The 21,297-nt window shown below is 23.0% G+C and overlaps 8 protein-coding genes across 8 annotated transcripts; 3 read left to right on the top strand and 5 right to left on the bottom strand.

Annotated features, from left to right (window-relative positions):
* Window positions 1-182: 182 nt before the first annotated feature.
* sympk (hypothetical protein) lies at window positions 183-5,528 on the bottom strand (the record flags this gene model as incomplete). The annotated part of the gene is made up of 7 exons (XM_633579.1): window positions 183-3,330; window positions 3,435-3,778; window positions 3,874-4,183; window positions 4,507-4,652; window positions 4,752-4,935; window positions 5,043-5,157; window positions 5,294-5,528. The coding sequence occupies 7 exons, from the start codon at window positions 5,526-5,528 to the stop codon at window positions 183-185; spliced, it is 4,482 nt and encodes a 1,493-aa protein (XP_638671.1).
* A 568-nt stretch (window positions 5,529-6,096) lies between these two features.
* On the bottom strand, window positions 6,097-6,571 carry DDB_G0284317 (hypothetical protein; the record flags this gene model as incomplete). Its single annotated transcript, XM_633578.1, has 2 exons — window positions 6,097-6,466; window positions 6,555-6,571. 2 exons carry the CDS (start codon window positions 6,569-6,571, stop codon window positions 6,097-6,099), a joined length of 387 nt encoding a protein of 128 aa, XP_638670.1.
* Window positions 6,572-9,569: 2,998 nt separating this feature from the next.
* On the top strand, window positions 9,570-11,139 carry DDB_G0284243 (protein phosphatase 2C-related protein; the record flags this gene model as incomplete). The annotated part of the gene is made up of 4 exons (XM_633577.1): window positions 9,570-10,193; window positions 10,343-10,551; window positions 10,649-10,883; window positions 10,996-11,139. 4 exons carry the CDS (start codon window positions 9,570-9,572, stop codon window positions 11,137-11,139), a joined length of 1,212 nt encoding a protein of 403 aa, XP_638669.1.
* Window positions 11,140-11,565: 426 nt separating this feature from the next.
* On the bottom strand, window positions 11,566-13,044 carry DDB_G0284241 (proteasome component region PCI domain-containing protein; the record flags this gene model as incomplete). Its single annotated transcript, XM_633576.1, has 3 exons — window positions 11,566-12,013; window positions 12,090-12,578; window positions 12,689-13,044. 3 exons carry the CDS (start codon window positions 13,042-13,044, stop codon window positions 11,566-11,568), a joined length of 1,293 nt encoding a protein of 430 aa, XP_638668.1.
* A 276-nt stretch (window positions 13,045-13,320) lies between these two features.
* DDB_G0284239 (hypothetical protein) lies at window positions 13,321-15,517 on the bottom strand (the record flags this gene model as incomplete). The annotated part of the gene is made up of 3 exons (XM_633575.1): window positions 13,321-13,982; window positions 14,052-15,294; window positions 15,392-15,517. The coding sequence occupies 3 exons, from the start codon at window positions 15,515-15,517 to the stop codon at window positions 13,321-13,323; spliced, it is 2,031 nt and encodes a 676-aa protein (XP_638667.1).
* A 1,263-nt stretch (window positions 15,518-16,780) lies between these two features.
* rps12 (40S ribosomal protein S12) lies at window positions 16,781-17,191 on the top strand (the record flags this gene model as incomplete). Its single annotated transcript, XM_633574.1, has 1 exon — window positions 16,781-17,191. The coding sequence occupies one exon, from the start codon at window positions 16,781-16,783 to the stop codon at window positions 17,189-17,191; it is 411 nt and encodes a 136-aa protein (XP_638666.1).
* Window positions 17,192-17,378: 187 nt separating this feature from the next.
* DDB_G0284315 (hypothetical protein) lies at window positions 17,379-18,308 on the bottom strand (the record flags this gene model as incomplete). Its single annotated transcript, XM_633573.1, has 1 exon — window positions 17,379-18,308. One exon carries the CDS (start codon window positions 18,306-18,308, stop codon window positions 17,379-17,381), a length of 930 nt encoding a protein of 309 aa, XP_638665.1.
* Window positions 18,309-19,229: 921 nt separating this feature from the next.
* On the top strand, window positions 19,230-21,015 carry tbcC (tubulin folding cofactor C; the record flags this gene model as incomplete). The annotated part of the gene is made up of 4 exons (XM_633572.1): window positions 19,230-19,437; window positions 19,638-19,804; window positions 20,039-20,261; window positions 20,351-21,015. 4 exons carry the CDS (start codon window positions 19,230-19,232, stop codon window positions 21,013-21,015), a joined length of 1,263 nt encoding a protein of 420 aa, XP_638664.1.
* Window positions 21,016-21,297: the final 282 nt, after the last annotated feature.

The following is a 21,297-nucleotide window of genomic DNA, read 5'->3' as shown; positions in this document are numbered from 1 at the left end:
AAAAAATAAAATCGTCCACAATAAACTTAATAAATTAAAAATTAAAATATTTTTTTTTTTTTTTTGTTTTTAAAAAAAAATCTTTTTATTATTATATTTTATAAAAAAACTATTAAAACTAACTTTAAAACTTGAAAAAGTTATTTTATTTTATTTTTTTTTTTTTAAAAAAAAAAGTTTAATTATTTTGAAGTGGTTGAATGTTTTTCCCAATTCAAAGTTTTTAAATTTTGTTTTGGATATCTAATTTCATTTTCTTTACTTGATTGTAAATGTTTGATAATGATTGATTTGAGATCACGATGTTTTTCATGATTGATTGCATCTTCGAATTGAGTTGGTGGTAATTGAAGTATAACCTCTAGTGATTCTGGTTTTGCCAATTTTGTACAACGAATGAAACCATCCCATAAAGTTTTATCCTTCCAAACTTGTCTAGCAACTAAACGACCTAAAATCTCAACGATGAAAATCTTTAGACGTGGATATTTTTGAAGGGTCTTTAAGATAGTTCTCATGAATAACTTTGGTAGCTGAGCCTGAGCCATCAATTGATTTATGGTGGCAGCGACAATCTCTTGTTTGAAAATATCTTCCATATCTAAACAAAAATCGATAGCTTCCATTGATTTCATAGTTAAGGAATCAGGTGTCAAATGAATTTGAACTAATAATTCCGAAGCGGATAATGGTGAGCCTGGTGATGCTAAAACACTAATGAATTGATTGGTATCGGTTTTATTTGGCATTGATAGGAATGATGGTAGTCTAGAGATAACTTCTTCTTTCTTCAAACCCGTTAGCACTGGTAAAAGGAATCTAATATCGCCATTGGTCAATAGTAAGGTTTTTACAGATTCAACCAATTCACTGGATGGTTTTTCATTTAAAACCAATGCATTCAAAATTTCAAGTGTTAATTCCTCTGATCCAGTTGGACAAATTGAAATCACTTGTAACAATGAAGCACTACTTTGTCCAATATGTTTAATTACACATGTCGTTAGTCTTTTAACAACCTCTTGAATATTTTCATCATATTTTGGATATAATTGTAAAAGGTCAGTTAATAATTGATGATTTTTAATAATCAATGCAAAATAAAGTGAAACTCTTGTTTCTATAAACTTTTTAATTTCTTTTACTCTAGTTTTAGTTAAAACTTTTGGTACTATTGATTGTTCTAATTCTGTTGTTGTTGTTGTTGTTGTTGTTGTTGTTGATGTCGATGTTGATGTTGTTGTGGTTGTATTTGTTGTGGGGGTAGTGGTGGTGGTGTTGGTGGTGTTGGTATTAATATCTACATTTGAATCATCATTTAGATTATCAAGTTTCATTGGTTGTTCTTGTTCTTCTTTTTGATTTTGTTTATTTTTTTCAAATTCTTCATGTTTTTTTTTATCTTCAATTGATTGAGTTTCTTCAATTTTAATAGCATTATCATCGATATTATTATCTTGATTCATTAATTCACTATAGATGATGGCAGCATCTTTTGATTTTTGAATTTCCATTTCATCTTCGATATCTTTGATTGCAATTAAATGAATGATTTGTTCCTTTGCAAATAATTGAATTGGTTCTGTAGCAGATTGTTTTGAATAGATTTGATTTGCAATTAAATTAATTGTTGGTGAACGAACTGAATCATCATTTGAAATTGAAAATTTTAAAAGACTATTTATACAATATTCACGTACATTTGGTCTCCAAATGATTAAATCTCTCAATATACCCAACCCAATTGGTAACCATTCATTCTCTTTATCTTGTAATATCTTTGGATCAATAGGTAATGGTGATGATGATGCTGCTGCTGCGTCCATATCATCATCTGTCAATGGTATTTGATTACCATTTTCATCAATTTGATGATCTTTTATACTTGCTGTAACATTTGCAATTGGTATTTGATTATGTTCATTTGAAAATACTTTATTAATATCCCAAGTTGCACTTGTATAAATTAAACTTTGAGATTCAGCAACAATCTTACAATTTATAGAATGTAATAATTGATTGGTTATAAATGGTAAATCTAATATAAATGATCCGATAGTTGTATCTTTAATTGGGAAATGACTTCTCATTTGTTTTATCATTTTTTTTAATAAAGTTGAATATCTTTTCATATTTGGTTCTTTTTTATTTTTATTTGTTGTTGTTGATGCTTCAGTGGTTGAATTATCATTATTTTCATTATTTTCATTATTATTATTATTATTATTATTTTCTAATTCAGGATTAAGATTTTTAGTTGTTGTTGGTGTAATTTGTTTTGCAATATATAATTCATTGAATAACCATTGAAGCGCTAATTCTCTATGATTTTTAAAATCTTGAGTGATAAATTTTATAAATTGATCTTGTAATTCTTCTTGATCGGGTCTAATTGAAAGTATACGAGATAATAATGAAGTCCAAAGATCATGTTTACCGCAAACCATGACACCAGGTTCTGATATTTTAATTCTAACCAATGCACTCTCCCCAACATGTTTTTGTTTCTCTTTTGAAAGTGGTGGTGCTTTAAATGTTGGTCTTGGTGTAAATGATGGTATAACATCACTCTTACCGTTACTATTATCACCACCACCACCACCAAATAATGAAGAACTAATAGAATTTGAATTTTCCATTTTCTCTTTTAATTGTTGTTGTTCATTTTCTTTTTTAATTATTTTATCAACTTCATCATCTTCTTCTTCTTCTTCCATTGCTTCTTTTGAGAATAAATCTTCATCTTCTTCTTCTTGTAGTTGTTTTTCTTCATCTTCGTCATCGCTATCTTCTTCCTTTTTAACTTTAATTTGAGTTTCTACAATTGGTGGTGTTGATTGTTGTGGTGGTTGTAGAGGTATTTGTGGTGGTAGTTGTTGTGGTGGTTGTTGTGGTGGTGATTGTTGTTGAAGTATTGGTGGTGATGGTTGTTGGGATGATGGTGGTGGTTTAAAAGATTTGTTTACTGGTGGTGATAATATGAAAGGTGTTGGTTGATTTTGTGGTGAATTTTGTTGAGGTGTTGTTGTTGTTGTTGTTGTTGTTGTTGTTGTTGTTGTTGTTGTTGTTGTTGTTGGTTTTAAAGGTGGTGAAGGATATTGAGGTAAATTTGTATTGTTTATAGATTGTAATGGATTTGGTTGTGTTAATGGACTTATGAAATGAATTGGTTTAATCTGTTTATTTTGATAAGAATCTACAAATTTAAATAACTCTTTAGTTTGTTGATTAAACGGTATTCCTTGTAATAAACTAATCAAAGGAACATGACTCATATTTTCAATAACAAGTTCTCTTACAAATTCTGGACTAAGATGTTCAATAGATGCTCTAAATTATTTAAATAAATATGTATATATATAAATATAAATTAATACACTTATGCATCCAATTACCTTTTTTTTTTTTTTTATATACATTTATTGCAAACTTACAAAATCTTTGCTTGAGTTTCATCATCAATAATTAAACCTGGTTTCTCAATAAAGTTTGAACTGTACATATTATTATTATTCTTATTAATTTCATTAAAATTATTGTTATTAAAATTATTATTGTTATTATTATTATTATTATTAAAACCGGTATTAAAATTATTATTTAAATTATTAAAATTGTTACTAAAATTATTGTTGTTGTTATTATTATTATTACTATCGTTATTATGATTATTTTTTATGTTTTTATTATTTTCTATTACATTATCATTAACACCATAAACATGTTCAACCTTTGATTTTTTTTTATGAGATTCATGACCACCTTCGTTATGTCGTTTCTTTTTTTGAAATTTATTTTTGGGAAAATTAGTTATTTGAATAAGGGGAGGGGTATATTTTAGTTTAATTAATAATTAATTATATTTATATTTACTTTTTTATCAGGTTCATCATGATAAAACCATCTTGCAGCTTCATCAGCAGCATCTTTTGAATCAATTTTTGAACATGCTTGAATTAAATCTGAAATGAATGGTGATAATAGTTCTTTTCTCTTTATACGAATTATTGATAATAATGAAACTTTTAATGAATGTCTAACGCTTTCTTGTTGTACTATTGGAAAAACTGGTATTAAATTCGGACATGAACACAGTATTGGTACAATCCTTGAAATCATTGAAAATCTTTGTTTTGCTATTGTCGTTAATGATGTTACAATTATCATTATATTTTGGCTAGTCCTAACACAAAATAATAATAAAAAAAAAATTAAAAAATAAATAAATAAAAAAATAAAAAAATAATATTAAAATCTATTTCCAAGTTCATTTCCTTTCAAAATTCATCATCGTTATCATCATTATCATCATTATCATCATTATCATCATTATCATCATTATCATCATTATCATCATTATCATCATCAACATTATGTAATTACATATTCATTGATTGATTGATTGATTTATTGATTGATTGATTGATTGATTGATTTTATGGTTGATTGATTTTTTTAAAATGAAGAAATAATCTCTATATGTGTAAATTGTAAATAATTTCTTACATATTATTCAAATCTCTTGCTGCATCTAATAAAATATTTAAATAATCTTCGCAATCTTTTTGTAATAATTGTTTTGATATTATAGAATGATCAAATGGTACTCTATCCAATGAAAATTCTTCATCAGATTTATATTTCTTCGTTGTCTAGACATGAGATATATGCATATGTGTGTGTGTGTATGAGAATTAGTTTTTCAATATAATAATGAATGATGATGATAATGAATCAGGTGGTGTACATACCTTATATTCACCAGGAGATGAAAATGATAAAATTAAAATTTCAAACATTTTATATGCATTTGTTTTTATTGAATCATCCTCTGTTGACGCACTTAAATTTACAATATAACCTCTAAGAAAATTAAATGAATTCCAAATATTGATTAATTGCTCATGATTTATTGAATTTGATTGAGGTTGTAATCTATTAAAAAAATTAAAATTAGATTCTAATGTATAAATTATAATATATATATTGGGTTTGATAATTGGGTGCAACCTAAAATTAAACCATATTTTTAATCCACTTACAAAAATGATAATGTTGATCTAATTAAATTCGTTACACATAAAATTACTCTTTTTACAATTGCTTTATTATCACTATTTAATAATATTTTCAAATTTGCTTCGCTATTACTTAAAACTTGATTAATGATTTGTATACAAAAGTGAAGGGGGAGGGGAAGGACAATGAATATGTGTTAGGAAAAGTGGGGCAATGAAAATGAAATGATATATATAAATGATAAAGATTTAAATTAAATTTTGATTATATTTACATTTTGGATACTTTTTACAAATTGATTCTATGTATGGTATAATTTGTTTTTTGATTGCTTGTGATCGATCTAATGCAAATTCAACAAAACTATTATAAAATTCATCCAATAGAATCGGTTCTTTATGGAAAATAAGTTCATATGAACTTGCTAAAAGGTCGGATCTATCTTTATCTGAACTATTTGCACCATTCAACAAAGAGATCATTAACTCTCTTGATGATTCCGTTGCCATGTTTGATTTTGTTTTTTTTTTTTTGAAATTTATATTTATATTTCTTCTTCTTCTTTTTCTTCTACTTTGTTTACTTATCTATTTTTCGAGATTTATATATATATGTATATGTGTGTGATTGTTTATCTATTTATCTATCTAATGTTCATATAAACAGCAAAGGTCGTATTATATATATATATATATATTATATATAATATAATTAATATATTGTATATGTTTTTTTTTATTTAAATAAATAATTAAAAAAAAAAATTTAATGAAAATGAAAAAAAAAAATAAAAAAATAAAAAAATAAAAAAAAAAGGTGAAAATGAAAATAAAAAAATTGAAATATTGTTAAAAACATTCAAATTTCATTTTTTTTTTTTTTTTTTTTTTTTTTTTTTTTTTAACAATTATCTAATTTTATTTTCTATTAGCGTGAAAATAGAACACCCTGAAATACACCAAATGATATAAAATATAAAAAATGTAACCATTCTGTTTTACGAATTTTTTTTTTTTTGGTTAATCAAAGTCTAATAATTATTATTATTATTATTGTTAGAATTTAATTATTTATTATTCATTTTGTACTGGCACCACCAGTTGTTGTTAAAGATGATCCAGCAACTGTTGAAGATGCATCGATTGTAGTGAATCCATGGATTGGATTAATATCTAATACACAATTAGCTAAACCTGAATTTTTATCAATTTCACAATGTTGATGTGGTTGACAAACCACATTTAAAGAACCTAATGGAAGTGTGCCAATTGATTCAATATTAAAATAACAATGTGCTCTTCCATCTTGATCAACTTGACAATGTTCACCTTGTTGACAGAGAACATTTGTGCTTGCATCAATTGGAACTGAATCTGTACCACCTGTACCTGAAATTGTAAATCCTCTGGTTAGAGGTCCAGTAGTTGAAATTTGTTCCTTACTACCACTACTACTATCTCTACCACTACCACTTTCACCACCACTACCACTACCACTACCACTATCACTACCACTTTTAAAACCCTCACAAATACCATAACCCGGACAACATGATGTTGGATTTGGACAATCATTAAATTTAAATTTAAAAACAATATTAATTTAATTGAGTAAAACAAGTATCAACTAAACCGCCATACCCAATACCTGATGGATTTCCACTACACTCTGGACTTTCATAAGGAATGAAATATATAATTTTTGATATGCACTTGAAAAATTAATTAATAATATTAATAAAAGTAATGGTGAAATTATTTGTCTTATTATTTTTAATTTTTTTAAAAAAAAATTTTAAAAAGGAAAAATCAATAAACAAACAAATAATTAAATAAATAAAAAAATAAATACAAAAAAAAAAAAAAAATGTATAAAAATAAGATTTTTTAAAAAAAAAAGATAGTTTATCATTTTAGACAATTTTTTGATGATTAAAAATTTTAAGAGAGATAAATTTCAAATACTGGGGAAAAATTATAATAATTAATTATAATTAATAATAAATTTGATAACAAGTTTATTAATTTCTAATGCATTGATTTTTACTTTTTTTTGAATATGCGTTACACAATGGGTCATTTATCTTTGTTGGTTTTAAACATTCTGAGCCCATACATTTAATCAAACAGGAAAGATCACTTCCACCACTAATTGCATTTTCAGCATTTAAATTCGAAAGTAATGAGAGAATCACTAAAATGGCAATTAAAACTTTTAACCTGATTATTTTTATTTTAAATTTTTTTATCTTTTTTAATTTTTAAAAAAAAAACTATTAATATATATATATTTTTGAAAGTTTTAGTTAAATATTTATTTATTTATTTACTTTTTTAAACTATATTCCTTTTTTGAATTTTTTTTAATAAAAAAATAGAATCCTTTTTATAATCAAAAAATAAAATATTTTTAAAATCATAAAAAATAAATAAAAAAAAACAAAAAAAATTAACTAATTAATTAATTAATTCAGATATTGGAGAATGTCAAAATCTTAATTAATTAATTAATTTAGAATTTGGATATTGTCAAAATTATTCAAAATTTGGGCACTTTCAATTAATTTTATATTTTATATAAATATTTTCATATGAATTACAAAAAGTGGGCAAACTTGAATGATTTTTACAATATAAGGAAACTATGAATGTGTTGGTGTATGGAAAGATGAAATAAAATTCAAACCCCACTCACACCACATTATTTTTAATTTTATTTCCCCCACAACCCATTGTTTTCGAAGAATAAATTAACGGAAAAAAAAAGTTAGTTAAGTATTAAATTATTAAATATTAAATTAAATTATAATAAAAGTGGCTATTTTCTGTTGTATAATAATAATTGTGTAAATACAATTATTGTAAGATATATATGTAATTAATAATAATTATGTATAATAAAATTTATAATTATACTTTTCTCACTCATGTGGGAAAAATCCACGTGATGATTTATTAAAATAAAAATTTATTCATATTTTTTCATATTGTAGATAACATCAAAATTATTCAAAAAAAAAACAATAAATTAAATTAAATTGAAAATAAGAAATAATATTTTTAAATATTTAAGTTTGAGATTTAAAAAAAAAAAAATTAAAAAAAGGAAAAGGGAAAAGTTATAAAATAAAACTATATTTTTTTTTTTTTTTTTTAATATCTAATTTTTAGAATTATAATTCAATCAAAATTCAAATATAAAAAAATAAAAATTCTGGAATCAAAATTGAGAAAAATAAAATAATATTAGTTAAAAAAATAAAAAATGAAAAATAAAAAATAAAGAAAAAAAAAAAAGGTTTATTTTTATTTTTATTATTTATTTTTATTTTTATTTTTATTTTTATTTTTATTTTTATTTTTATTTTTATTTTTATTTTTATATTTATTTATTTTTATTTTCATTCGGATAATAAATTAAATTTTATATTTTTAATAAATGGAAGTGCGACCACAATTATTTGATCAGGATTTTTCTCAGATTTTTTTTATTTTTTAATTTTTTTTTTATTTTTTAATTTTTTTTTTTTTTTTTTCCCAAACACAAAATAAATCACCAAATAACTCGTTCTTGAATTAAAAGAAAAATTTAGAACACCAACACAAATAATTATTATTTTTTTTTTTTTTTTTTTTTTTTTTTTTTTTGTGGGTTTGGAAGATTAATATAATCTCATTTCCCTTTGATTTAGAAAGGAAATTTGGGAAAAAAAAAAAAAAAAAAAAAAAAAAAAAATTTTGGAAAAAAATTTGGAAAAAAAAAAAAAAAAAAAAAAAAAAAATTGAACCATAAAAGATCAAAAAATATTCTTTATTATATCAATCTCTAACAATCATATTGAGCGCGCCATTAACATTTAAAAAATAAAATAAAAAAAAAATAAAAAAATATTTTTTTTTTTTTTTTTTTTTTTTCCAAATTTTTCAAATTTTTTCAAATTTTTTTTTTTTTTTTTTTTTTTTTTTTTAAAAAAAAAATAATTTTAAAACTCAATTTATTATATCAATTCTTTTTTAAAACCCGGGGTTTTAAACCACAATCATTCCCAACAAAACAATTAGATTTTTATTTTAGAATATATTGACCATTTGTCATTGTATATAATAAAAAAAAAATAAATAAAAAAAAATAAAAAAAAATCCCAACAAAAATCGTACCACACCGAAAAAAAAAAAAGGTAATTAAAATTAATTTACACTATAAAAAAAAAAAAAAAAAAAAAAAAAAAAATAAAAAAAATAAAAAAAATAATAATAATAATAATAATAATAATATTACATAAAAAAATACATATTAATAGAAATTTAAAATTACAATTATTTAACTTTGATCAAATTTTTTTTCTTTTTTTTTTTTTTTTTTTCTTTTTTTTTTTTTAAAAATAATTAAAAATTTTTTTTTTTTTTTTTTTTTTTTTTAAAATTTTTTTTTTTTTTTATTTTTTATTTTTTTTTAAATTTTTTATTGTGATATGATTTTTATTTTATATCACTAGATCAAAAAACAAATCAAAAACTCCAACTACATCAAAAAAATAAAAAAAATATACAATGAGCACAACAAATACAGATATGATCGATTCATCAAGCGATATTAAAGATGAAACCATAACTCATAACAATGACACTGTAGATACAACCAAGGCAACAGAGATTACAGCAGACAAAAATTTAGAAGTTTCAATAGATAAAAATAAAGAAAACAAAAATACAGCAGATGATAATAAAGAGAAAGAAAAAGAAAAAGAAAATATAAATAATAATAATAATAATGATACTACTAATAATAATAATAGTAACAACAATAATAATAATACACCACCAAAAGAATCAAATAACACAACCACTACCACCAAAAGTGAAGAAAGTAGTTCAGATGATACATATAATAGCGGTACTGGTGATGCACCATCAACACCTCAAGTAGCACATCAAACCATTCAACCACAACAAGCACAATCTACACATTTCACCACAGAACCATCATCAAAGACTCGTTCAGTTCGTGACTTTGGTGTCTCCTTTGAAAAGAATGCACGTTATAGAAGAACAATGGAGGATGAACATGTTATTATCGATTGCTTTGGTGGTGATGCAAACCAAGGTTATTTTGCAATTTATGATGGTCATGGTGGTAGAGGTGCTGTAGAATTCACTGCTAAAACTCTTCATGTTGTAAGTTATTATTATTATTAAAAAAAAAAAAAAAAAAAAAAAAAATTTCCACCAAATCTCTATTTTTTATTATTATTATTATTTTTTCTTTTTGGAACATTATTTAACCCAAGATTTATTTTTTTTCTTTAAAAAAAAAAAATATACAGAACCTTTTAGATGAAATTAATAAATCCCCAGAAGGTGATATTTTAGAACTCTTTAGAAATAGTTATCTTTTAACCGATAAACAAATGAATGAAAGTGAAATCCAATTCTCTGGTACTACATCTATTACCGCCTTAATTAGAAAAAATCCAGTTGATGGTGAAAAATATCTTTATGTTGCCAATGCTGGTGATGCCCGTGCAGTTGTTTGGTAATTATCATTTTATTTTCTTTTTCTCTTCAATATATATATTCATGTGTTCCATACTAACAACATTTATAAATAATAATAATTATAATAAAATTAGTCATAATAAAGTTGCAGAAAGATTATCATACGATCATAAAGGATCTGATCCAGAAGAAGTAAAACGTATTGATGCTGCAGGTGGTTTTGTATGTAATGGTCGTGTTAATGGTATTCTCGCTGTAACCCGTTCACTTGGTGATCACTCAATGAAAGATCATGTCATTGGTGACCCATATAAACGTTCAATTAAATTAGATTCTGGTCATACTCATTTAATTTTAGCTTGTGATGGTGTAAGTAAAATAATATTTTTTAAAAAAAATATATAAATAGATTTTTTTTTTTATTCTCCTCTTTGCTAATCTTTTTTTTATTTTTTTTATTTTTTTTATTTCTAAATTTTAGCTTTGGGATGTTACAAGTGACCAAGATGCAGTGGACCTTATTTTAAATGAAACTGAAGCACAAAAGATGAGTGATAAATTATTATTACATGCATTAAAGAAAGGAAGTACCGATAACATTAGTATTATCGTTGTTATTTTGTAAGAAAAGAAAACTAAAACCTCAACCATAACATCACACATATCACAACAAATCATATCAACAATAAACAACCAAAAACAACACAACAATTCAATAACAAAAGCAACACAACTCAATAGGTATAATAGAAAATGTTCTAAAGTACAAAAGAAAAAAAAGAAAAAGAAAAAAAAAAAAAAAAAAAAAAAAAAAAAAAAGAAAAAAAAAAAAAAAAAAAAACAAATACAAATACAAACACAAAACATCTTAAAAAAACAATTTAAAAAAAAAAAAAATAATAACAAAAAAAAAAAAAAATAAAAAATAATAATTTAAAAAAAAAAGCCATTTATTAATCTTTGAGGTGTTGTTATATTTTTAATCTTTAATCTTTTGTTGTTATTATTTTTATTTTTATTTTTTTTTATTTTTTTTATTTTTTTTCAGTTTTTAATTTAAAGGTAATTTTGGGAAAGGATTTGTTGGAGAGACAACAAGAGCAACTTTATGAGAGATATAACCTTTAAGATAACCATTATAAATTAAATTTGATAGAATACATTCAGTTTCATCGATATCGATAGCATCATTTTCCATCCATTTCAAAGCGGAAACGAAATTACCAATTGGAATTCTTTGACCAGTTGTAATTAAATGTACCTTTTTAAATAGATTTCTATAGACAATAATTTTCAATTTTTCTAAAATCAAATAGATACCTTTTGAAATGAAAAAGTTTTGATGAGTTGACAAACATTCATTAAATTGTTTAATATTACCACTTTTTATAGATTGAACAATATCAATGAATTGAGTTAACTTAAATTTCTCTAATAATGATTTCTTTGGGAATTTACATTGTTCTAATTGCATTGGTACTAAAAATAATAATATTAATCTTAAAAAAAAAAAAAAAAAAAATAATTAGTATATATGTATATGTATATTTATATGTTTTTATGTTCTTTTTTTACCTTTTATTTTTAATTGAATCATTTGGACATTTATTAAATGCATATAATAATTCTTCTTGTGCTTTTTTATATTGACCATTGAAAACTGATAAACGACCATTAAAGAAACGATATGTGATAACTTGATTTAAAGGATAACTCTCTAATGTAGGGAAACCAGGTGATTCCATAGTTTTAATTAAATTTTTACAAAGTTTAAGATTATTAATTTTAAAATAAATTTGAAATAATTGGTTTACAACTCCTAATGCTGCATTCTTTTTTGATTCTGCTAAATTTGGAGTTCTATCAGCATTTGCTGCTTGAAAACATTTACTTAATAATGTTCTTGATGCTTCTTCAAAATAATCAATCGTAACATTATTATTACTATTATTACTATCATTACTACCAACATTTAAAGTTGCCAATTCTGCCATTAAACGTAAATCTAATGATAATCTCCATAATATATTTTGTGACCATAATTCAAATACTTTAACAAATGAACTAAATAAATAAATATAAATAAATAAATAATTTTAATATGAAATTTTAAATAAATTATTATTATTATTATTATTATTATTATTATTATTATTAATATTATTATTACTTACTTTATAGCTTCAATTAAATATCTAAATGCATCATAATATTTTGAATCTAATAATGATGAAATTGATCTTAAACGATATGCAACGATTTCATTATAGTTGTGTTGAATTTTATTTGCACATAATGTATCTATATCTTGTTGTCTTTTAACAACTAAATCTGTCTTTTTAATTTGATTAACTTTTGCTTGTATTTGTTGTTTCTTTTGATTACTCATACCACTATGACTATTATGATTTATTGAATTTAAAATTGAGGTAATTAATTCTGTCATTGATAATTCATGTGATAATCCAACTCCATCCCAATCATTTAAAAGTTCATTAACTTTATTAAAATGATTTGTTAATTCTGCCATCTATAAAATATTTTTGTTTCTTTTTTTTTTATATTTTAAAAAATAAAAGAAAAAATTAAAATAAATTTAATTTATGAAAAAAAAAAAAAAAAAAAAAAAGTGTGAAGAGCGTTCATGTTTAAAAAAAAAAAAAAAATGAAAAAAAAAAAAAAAAAAAAAAAAATTTAGATCACCAATAAATAAAAAATAATATATTTTTTATTTTAAAAATTCTTTATTATTATTATTATTATTATTATTACTATTATTGTTATTACTTTTTTAATACTATTTGTATTAATTGTTTAATAAGAGATGAATTGATGATAAAATGAATAATGTAATGATTGAAAGTGGGATGATATCACCCAAACTGAGTGCGTCACTTGAACTACCATCTTTTTCGACTCCAGGAGGATTTTGGCTATTTCCAGTTGAAGTTCCAGTTGGGGCTCCAGTTGAAGTTCCAGTTGAAGTTCCAGTTGAAGTTCCAGTTGAAGTTCCTGAAGAAGTTGATGAACTAGATGTTGGTTGAACAGTTGGTGTTACGTTAGAATCTCCGGATGTCACCAAATCTCCTGTTGTTGTCTCACTTGTTGTGGTACCATCTCCTGATGAAGTTGTGGTTGAAGTAGATGTTGTTGTTGTGGCAGGAGTGGATGTTGTAGTTGGGTTTGTTGAAGTTGTAATTGTAGTTGGATTTGAAGTTGTGGTTGTAGTTGTAGTTGGATTTGAAGTTGTAGTTGAGGTTGAGGTTGGATTTGAAGTTGTGGTTGTAGTTGTAGTTGGATTTGAAGTTGTGGTTGAAGTAGAGGTTGGATTTGAAGTGGTGGTTGATGTGGAAGTTGGATTTGAAGTTGTAGTTGATGTGGTAGGAGTTGGATTTGAAGTTGTAGTTGATGTTGTAGATGTTGGATTTGACGTTGTAGTTGAAGTGGTAGTAGTTGAGGATGAAGAACCTTTAGTTAGTTAATATAAAAACTTTTTTTTTAAAATAAAATAAAATAAAATAAAATAAAAATAAATACCTTTTGCAAAATAAGATAAAGTACCAACGAAACCAGCATTATAATCAAGTGCTACCTCATTCTTTGTATAATCTGAACGATCATCAACATAAGAATCATCACTTCCAGGACCACCAACTAATGCACCATATAACATATATAAATTATTTACAGGATTATTAATATCATTAGTAGTTGAATGATGGGCAGCTCTATGATGTGGATTAATTGGATGATTTGAACCTAAACCAACAACAAATGATTGACCAGTTTTATCACCAAGTACATAACTTAATTGATTTTGGGCAAATTGTAATGATGAATCAGTACCATACACTGTTGCAAGGAATGCCATTGACATTGCGTATCTACATGGACCCCACTCTCTAATCCAAGCTAAACCACCTGGAGTATAAGTTATACCGCCACCTTTTGACCAATAGCTTAGTGTTTGGTCCACCATTTGTTTATAGAATTCTTTTCCAGTCAATTTATAAAGTAATAGAGATGAGCCGGTGGCAGTTTGATCCCAATCGAATGAATTTGAAGTACCTGCATAACCAACATTATTAGTGGTATAGTAATTCTCAGCCAATGTTAAATAACTAGAGTCACCAGTTGCCTTGTATAACCAAACGCTACCCCATACTAATTCATCGGTATAGCCAGAATATGAATTATAGAATGCAGATGCCTGTGGAACTGAAACTGAGTATGAACCTTGATATGTGTTACCAAAGTTATGTAATGCTTTGGCATGTGATAAACAAGTGGATGCATATGATGGATTACTTGATTTGAATGCAATTGATGCTGCTGCCAATGCTGATGCTGCTTCCATTGCTAATTCAGTTCCTGGATAACTTGAATTAATTAAAAACACTGGACGTACATAATTAATGAATTCTGGTGGCTGCCATACACTATGGTCAACATTTCCATCACCAACTTGAGCTACCAAAACATTATCACTTAAATGTGATGCCAATATATAATCTGTACCCCATTTTAAAACATTTAAATATAAATCGGTTAAACCGCATGATTCAATATTTGATGAATATTCAATGAAATTCCATCCTAACATTGTCATTGTCCAACTCATTGGTAAACCAAATTTTACACCATCACCGGCATCAAAATAACCCTTTGAAAGATCACCATCTCCATTTGAATCAAATGATGATCCTGGACTTGCATCTGTTAAAACTGAATCACCTCTCCATGATATATCTTTATCTGGTAATCTTCCAGCACGTTGTGCCTATTTTAAAAAAAAAAAAAAAAATTATTATTTATTTATTTATTTATTATTTATTTATTTATTTATTAATTAGTAATAAAAAAAAAAGATTATTTACTTTATAAAATAAAATTGCCTGTTTTAATGTTGAACAATTATCATCTGCATTAATTTCGTTTGTTGATAAGAAAATTGAAAATAATATAAAAATTATTATTGAGATTAAACTATTATTATTCCTCATTGTTTTTTTAAAAAAAAAGTATATTTAATTATATATTTAAAATGAAGATATTAAGTTAAAAGATTCAAGTAAAAAGATAATTTTACATATTTTAATTTCCATTTTTTTTTTTTTTTTTTTTTTTTTTTTTACAGATCTGAATCTTTAAAAAAAATAATAAATATAAAAAAAAAAATTAGATTTAAAAAAAAAAAAAAAAACTATAAATAAAAAAAATTACTATTTTTAGAAAAAATATATTTTTAAAAAAAAAATAAAAAAATAAAAAAAATAAAAAAAAAAAAAAAATAAAAAAAAAATAAAAATTTTATTTTATATTACTAAATTATTCGTAAACAGGAAAATTATTAAATTTAGTTTGATTTAATAGAATTTATTATTATTTTACAAAGATGTTAAGAAAAAAAATAAAATAAAAAATAAAAAAAAATAAAAAATAATAAAAAAAAATAATTTTTATTATTAATATTTTTTTTTTTTTCCTTTCTTTAAATTATTTCAGAATAAATGAAGAATTAATATAATTACTAAAAATTGTTTATTGAGATGAGCAATCAAAATTTTATTTTAGGATTTATTTTTCATTCCTTTTTTGTAATTATTTTTTTATTTTGAAGAAAAAAGAGGGAATAAATAAAAAAAAAACAAAAAAAATTGGGCATCTAAGACAAAAAATCATATATACCAATTTTTTGGTTCTTTTTATCTTCAAATCACAAAAAAAAAAAAAAAAAATGGAAAATAAAAAAATAGAGATATTTTTTTTTTTTTTTTTATTGTGATTTGTTTTGTTTAAACAAAAAATAAAACAAAACATTAATAATAAATAAATCTTATAAATCTATTCAATTTTTTATTTACTTTCCTTTAAATTTTACTTCACCAAAAAATGTAACGTTTAAGGTTTATTTTAAAATAAAAAAAAAAAAAAAAAATTAAAAAAAAGAAAAACGCCGAAAGTCGAAAAAAAAATTTTACACAAAAAAAAAAATTTCGAAATTTTTTAGTTATTCATATTTGAAACAGCATGTAGGTTGACAAATTTATATCACATATCCATTATCATCGATCATCAATAATTATAATAATAAATAAAAATAAAAAATGAAAATATGATCAATCCAATCCATCATTAAAAGATATATATAAATGGGGAAAGAGAGATTATTATTTTTCTGTTTTATTTTGAATGAATTGTATATTAATTTATGTGCATAATTTTATACAGTAAGGATTTCTTAATAAATATAGAATAATACAAAAATGGAAGGAGATGCCCCAGTTATTGCCGCTAACCCATTAGAAAAAAACACTGACCCAATGGTTGCCCTCCAAAAGGTTATCAAAGAATCTTTAGCCGTCCAAGGTGTTGCTCGTGGTCTCCATGAAACCGTCAAAGCCCTCGACAAACGTACTGCTCGTTTATGTGTCTTAGCTTCAAACTGTGACGAACCAAACTTTGTTCGTTTAGTTAAAGCCCTCGCCACCGAACACAACATCCCATTAATTGAAGTTCCAGATAACAAAGCTTTAGGTGAATGGGCTGGTCTCTGCAAATTAGACAAAGATCTTGCTGCTCGTAAAGTTGTTGCTTGTTCAACCTTAGTCATCAAGACTTTCGGTAAAGAATCTGACGATTACAAATTCTTAATGGAATACATTTCAAAACAATAAATTTGTTAATGAAATAATATAAAATAAACTGGGAGAAACAATAATATGATTCACTCTTTTTAAAAAAAAAAATTAATTTTTAAAAATATTCATAATTGCATTTATTTTTTTTTTTTCCTTTACAAACTTTTTTTGTTTATTTTATTTGTTTTTTTATTTTATTTTATTTAAAAAAAATTAAATAATTTTAATTTATAATTAATGGTTTTGAAGATTCTGATTTACCAATTAATTTTTCAAAATAATAGGTTTTAATGTCAGAAGTTGGTGGTAAAATATCATCACCATTTGGAGTGACCATATCATTATTGTCATCATCGCCAGCTATTAGCTCAACTGATTTGATAACTGGAAGACCCACACCAAAGATTAAGTTGTGAACTTTGGAAACTACTTCATCATCGACTAAAACTTCACGTAAATCGGTTTCGAGGTCAAATGGAGTAATGGTTTTATCAGTGACAACTTTTTCAATTACTTTCTCTTGAATTAAAGAAACGATATCCAACATTTGAACTTCATTAGAGGATGGTACCAAAGTCTTGATTTGGATTAATAATGAAGTAAGCATAATTGAACAAACCAATAGACACTCTAAGAATGCACTTTCTTCGATGACAACAAGTCTATCCCAATCTCTATTGAATAGTACGACCATTGGATTTGGGAAACCGGTGCCAATGAATTGCTCAATGCCAGCCACAAAGATCCATGAACCAAAGAATGAACTTGACACAACAATACCAATGTCTGGAACGTACAAGAACAATGATGGCAATATGATTAAACAGGCATACATTACAAATTGACTCCAATGTTCTCCTAATCCTGGTGCCATTAAATTGGATATACATAGAGAATGAATAATTGCAATTAACAATACAGATAATCTCTTCAATTTCATACAGATAAATGAGAAAATTAATGATACAAGAATTGATAATATAATTTGTGTCGTAAATCCAAACTCTATCTTACTTCCAACCAAATAAAATAAATATGCACCAACTCCAGATCCAAAGAAACTAAGGGTACACTCTTGATATTTACTTCCAAATACACATAATGCAGCTCCACCAATTAAACAAAAAATACCAACCATTTCGTCTGGTGACATTTTATACCTATTAAAATTAAAAAAATAATTAAAAAAAAATAATTAAAAAAAAAAAAAAAAAAAAAAATTAGATTATCTATTTTTAAATTTTTTATTTAATTATATATATATAATTTATTATGTTTATTACTTTATATATATATATGATTATTTTTAAAATAAACCTTTAATAAATAAATAAAAAAAAAAAAAAATATTAATTTAGTGTTATAAATTTGTTTGGAAAAAAAAAAAAAAAAAAAAATTTTAATTTATTTATTTATTTGGTTTATTTTTATTTTTTTAATTTAATTAAAAAAAAAATAAAATTAAATAAGAAAAAAAAAAAAAAAAAATTATGTGAGTGAGTGTGTGTGTGTATTTTAGGGGGTTTTGTTTTATTATTTTTTTTAAATTTTTTTTTTTTTTTTTTTTTTTTTTATTATTTTAGTGTGTGTGTTCAAAAATAATTCAAAAACAATGATCATTCGAATAGTGTTTTTTTTATTTAGTTGTTTTTTAATTTTATTTTTTTAAAAAAAAAAACAGATTACAAAAATAGGTTTTTTTATTTCTTTTTTTTTTTTTTATTTTTTTTTTTAGAAAGTAAAAAATATAAAAAGAATTGGGATGATAAATTAAATTTTATGAGAGAGTGAGAATTTTTATTATTAAAAAAAAAAAAAAAAAAAAAAGAAAAAAAATTTTCTTAAAATTCAAAGTTCTAATCATTTCAAAACTATCCATTTTTTATTAATAATTTTTCTAAATCATCTTAAAAATTTGTAAATTAAATTTTTTGGAAATTTTTTTTTTTTTCCTGAAAATTTTTGTTCGTTGTAATTAAAAAAAAAAAAAAGAAAAAAAAAAAAGAAAAAAAAAAAAAAAAAAAAGAAAAAATGAAAATAAAAATAAAAATGAAAATAAAAATATAACCACAAAATGAGCAACAATAATAATAATAATAATAATAATAATGATGAAGAAAATAGTAAATTGGACATAGTAAAAAAACAGTTTCAAGAAAAAGAGAAACAGAGATTGCAATCTAAATTAGAAAAGAGAGAAATTTCAAATAAAGAGCAAATTGATCAATCATCCTCAAATATAGCATCAGAAACGCTATTATTAATAAATAATTTATCTGATGGTAGGATTAATTAAAGTGACTAATAAAAACACACACACACACACACACACACACACTCACACACTCACACTCACACACACACTCACTCACGCACCCCCTCCTTAAAATAAAATTCTTTTAAAACTATATATCATTTCTAAAGTGTTCTAACAAAAATAAATAATACATAATAATAATAAATTATAATAATAATTATAAAGATATTGAAAATAGATTAAATGAAATAAGTAATAATACAAATGAAAATAAGGCAGAAGATTTAAAAGAAAGTTATAATCAAATGGAAGAGAGTTTAAGTGAAATCAATTCAATCACAACAATGTCTTCTCATATTTTAACTTCATACGATGTTAAATCAATTTTAGAAGTAAGATTCCCACTCATTTTTTAATACTACTAATAATTATTATTATTATTATTATTATTATTATTATTATTATTATTATTATTATTATTATTATTATTATTATTATTATTATTATTATTATTATTATTATTATTATTATTATTATTATTATTATTATTATTATTATTATTATTATTATATTTTATTATTATTATTATTAACAAAAATAATAATACACATTTTTTCATTTATTAGAACATTGATAATCTAAGGAAACAAATCGATAAATCCAAAGAAAAATATATGCCAAAACAAAAATTATCATTAACAAGAAAAAAAACAAAAACTACAACAGTTTCAACTAAAACTACATCTTCAAAAGAAGATACTAATGAAACTTTTAATAATAATAATAATAATAATAATGATAATGATAATACAGATAATAATAATAATAAAATCAGTACTGAACCAATTTGTATGTATCTAGACAAAATTATTTTTATAAATGTTGGTGGTTGGCATATATAACCCTCATATTAACAGAATATATTTATTATTTATTAGTTAATTTAATTAATATAAAAGGATTTAAAAATAAAGAATTATTTTATCCACCAAAAAAAGAAGAAGAGATTGGTAATCAAGATATTAATAATAATAATAATAATAATAATAATAATAATAATAATAATAATAATAATAATAATAATAATAATAATAATAATAATAATAATAATAATAGTAATAGCATAAATGATTTATTTATATCAGATTTAACAGATTGTACAGTTATTTTAGATATGAAAGTATTGACAGCATTAAAAATCAATAATTTAGTTAATTGTAAAATTAGAGCAAATTCACCAATTGATGGTTCTATATTCATTGATAATTGTATAAATTCTATATTTTCATTAGTATCAAGACAAATTAGAATTCATTATTGTACTGATTGTCAATTTAATATATTTGTAAAGAGTAATCCTATAATTGAGGGTTCAAAACAAATTAAATTCTCCTCTTATTTACAAAATTTAAAACAACAACAACAACAACAACAACAACAAGAACAAGAAAAAGTATTATCCTCATTTGACAATAAAAGATTTAAAGAATATTCATTCGATTTAGAATCAAATAATATTGATTCTGATAAATGGAAATTAGTTAATGATTTTGATTGGATTCAACAAAAACAATCTCCAAATTGGTCATTAGTTGAATATTAATAATAATAATAATAATAATAATAATAAAATCATTTTAATAATAAATAAAATAAATAGAAAAAAATAAAAAAAAAATAAACATGAAAATAAAAGGATAAAAAAGAACTAATCATTTGACAAACTTTTTTTTTTTTATTTTTTTTTCTATTTTCACTTAAAAAATATTTTCATTTTTATTTTTTCATATCTTTTTTTTTAACAATCATTTATTAATTTTATTTATTTTTATATGTATGTGAATTTAGTATAAAAATAGAGCACCCAAACACACACAAAATGATA

Source organism: Dictyostelium discoideum (assembly GCF_000004695.1).
Source record: "Dictyostelium discoideum AX4 chromosome 4 chromosome, whole genome shotgun sequence".
Taxonomy (NCBI): Eukaryota; Evosea; class Eumycetozoa; order Dictyosteliales; family Dictyosteliaceae; genus Dictyostelium; species Dictyostelium discoideum.
This window is presented reverse-complemented; position numbering and strand designations above follow the sequence as displayed.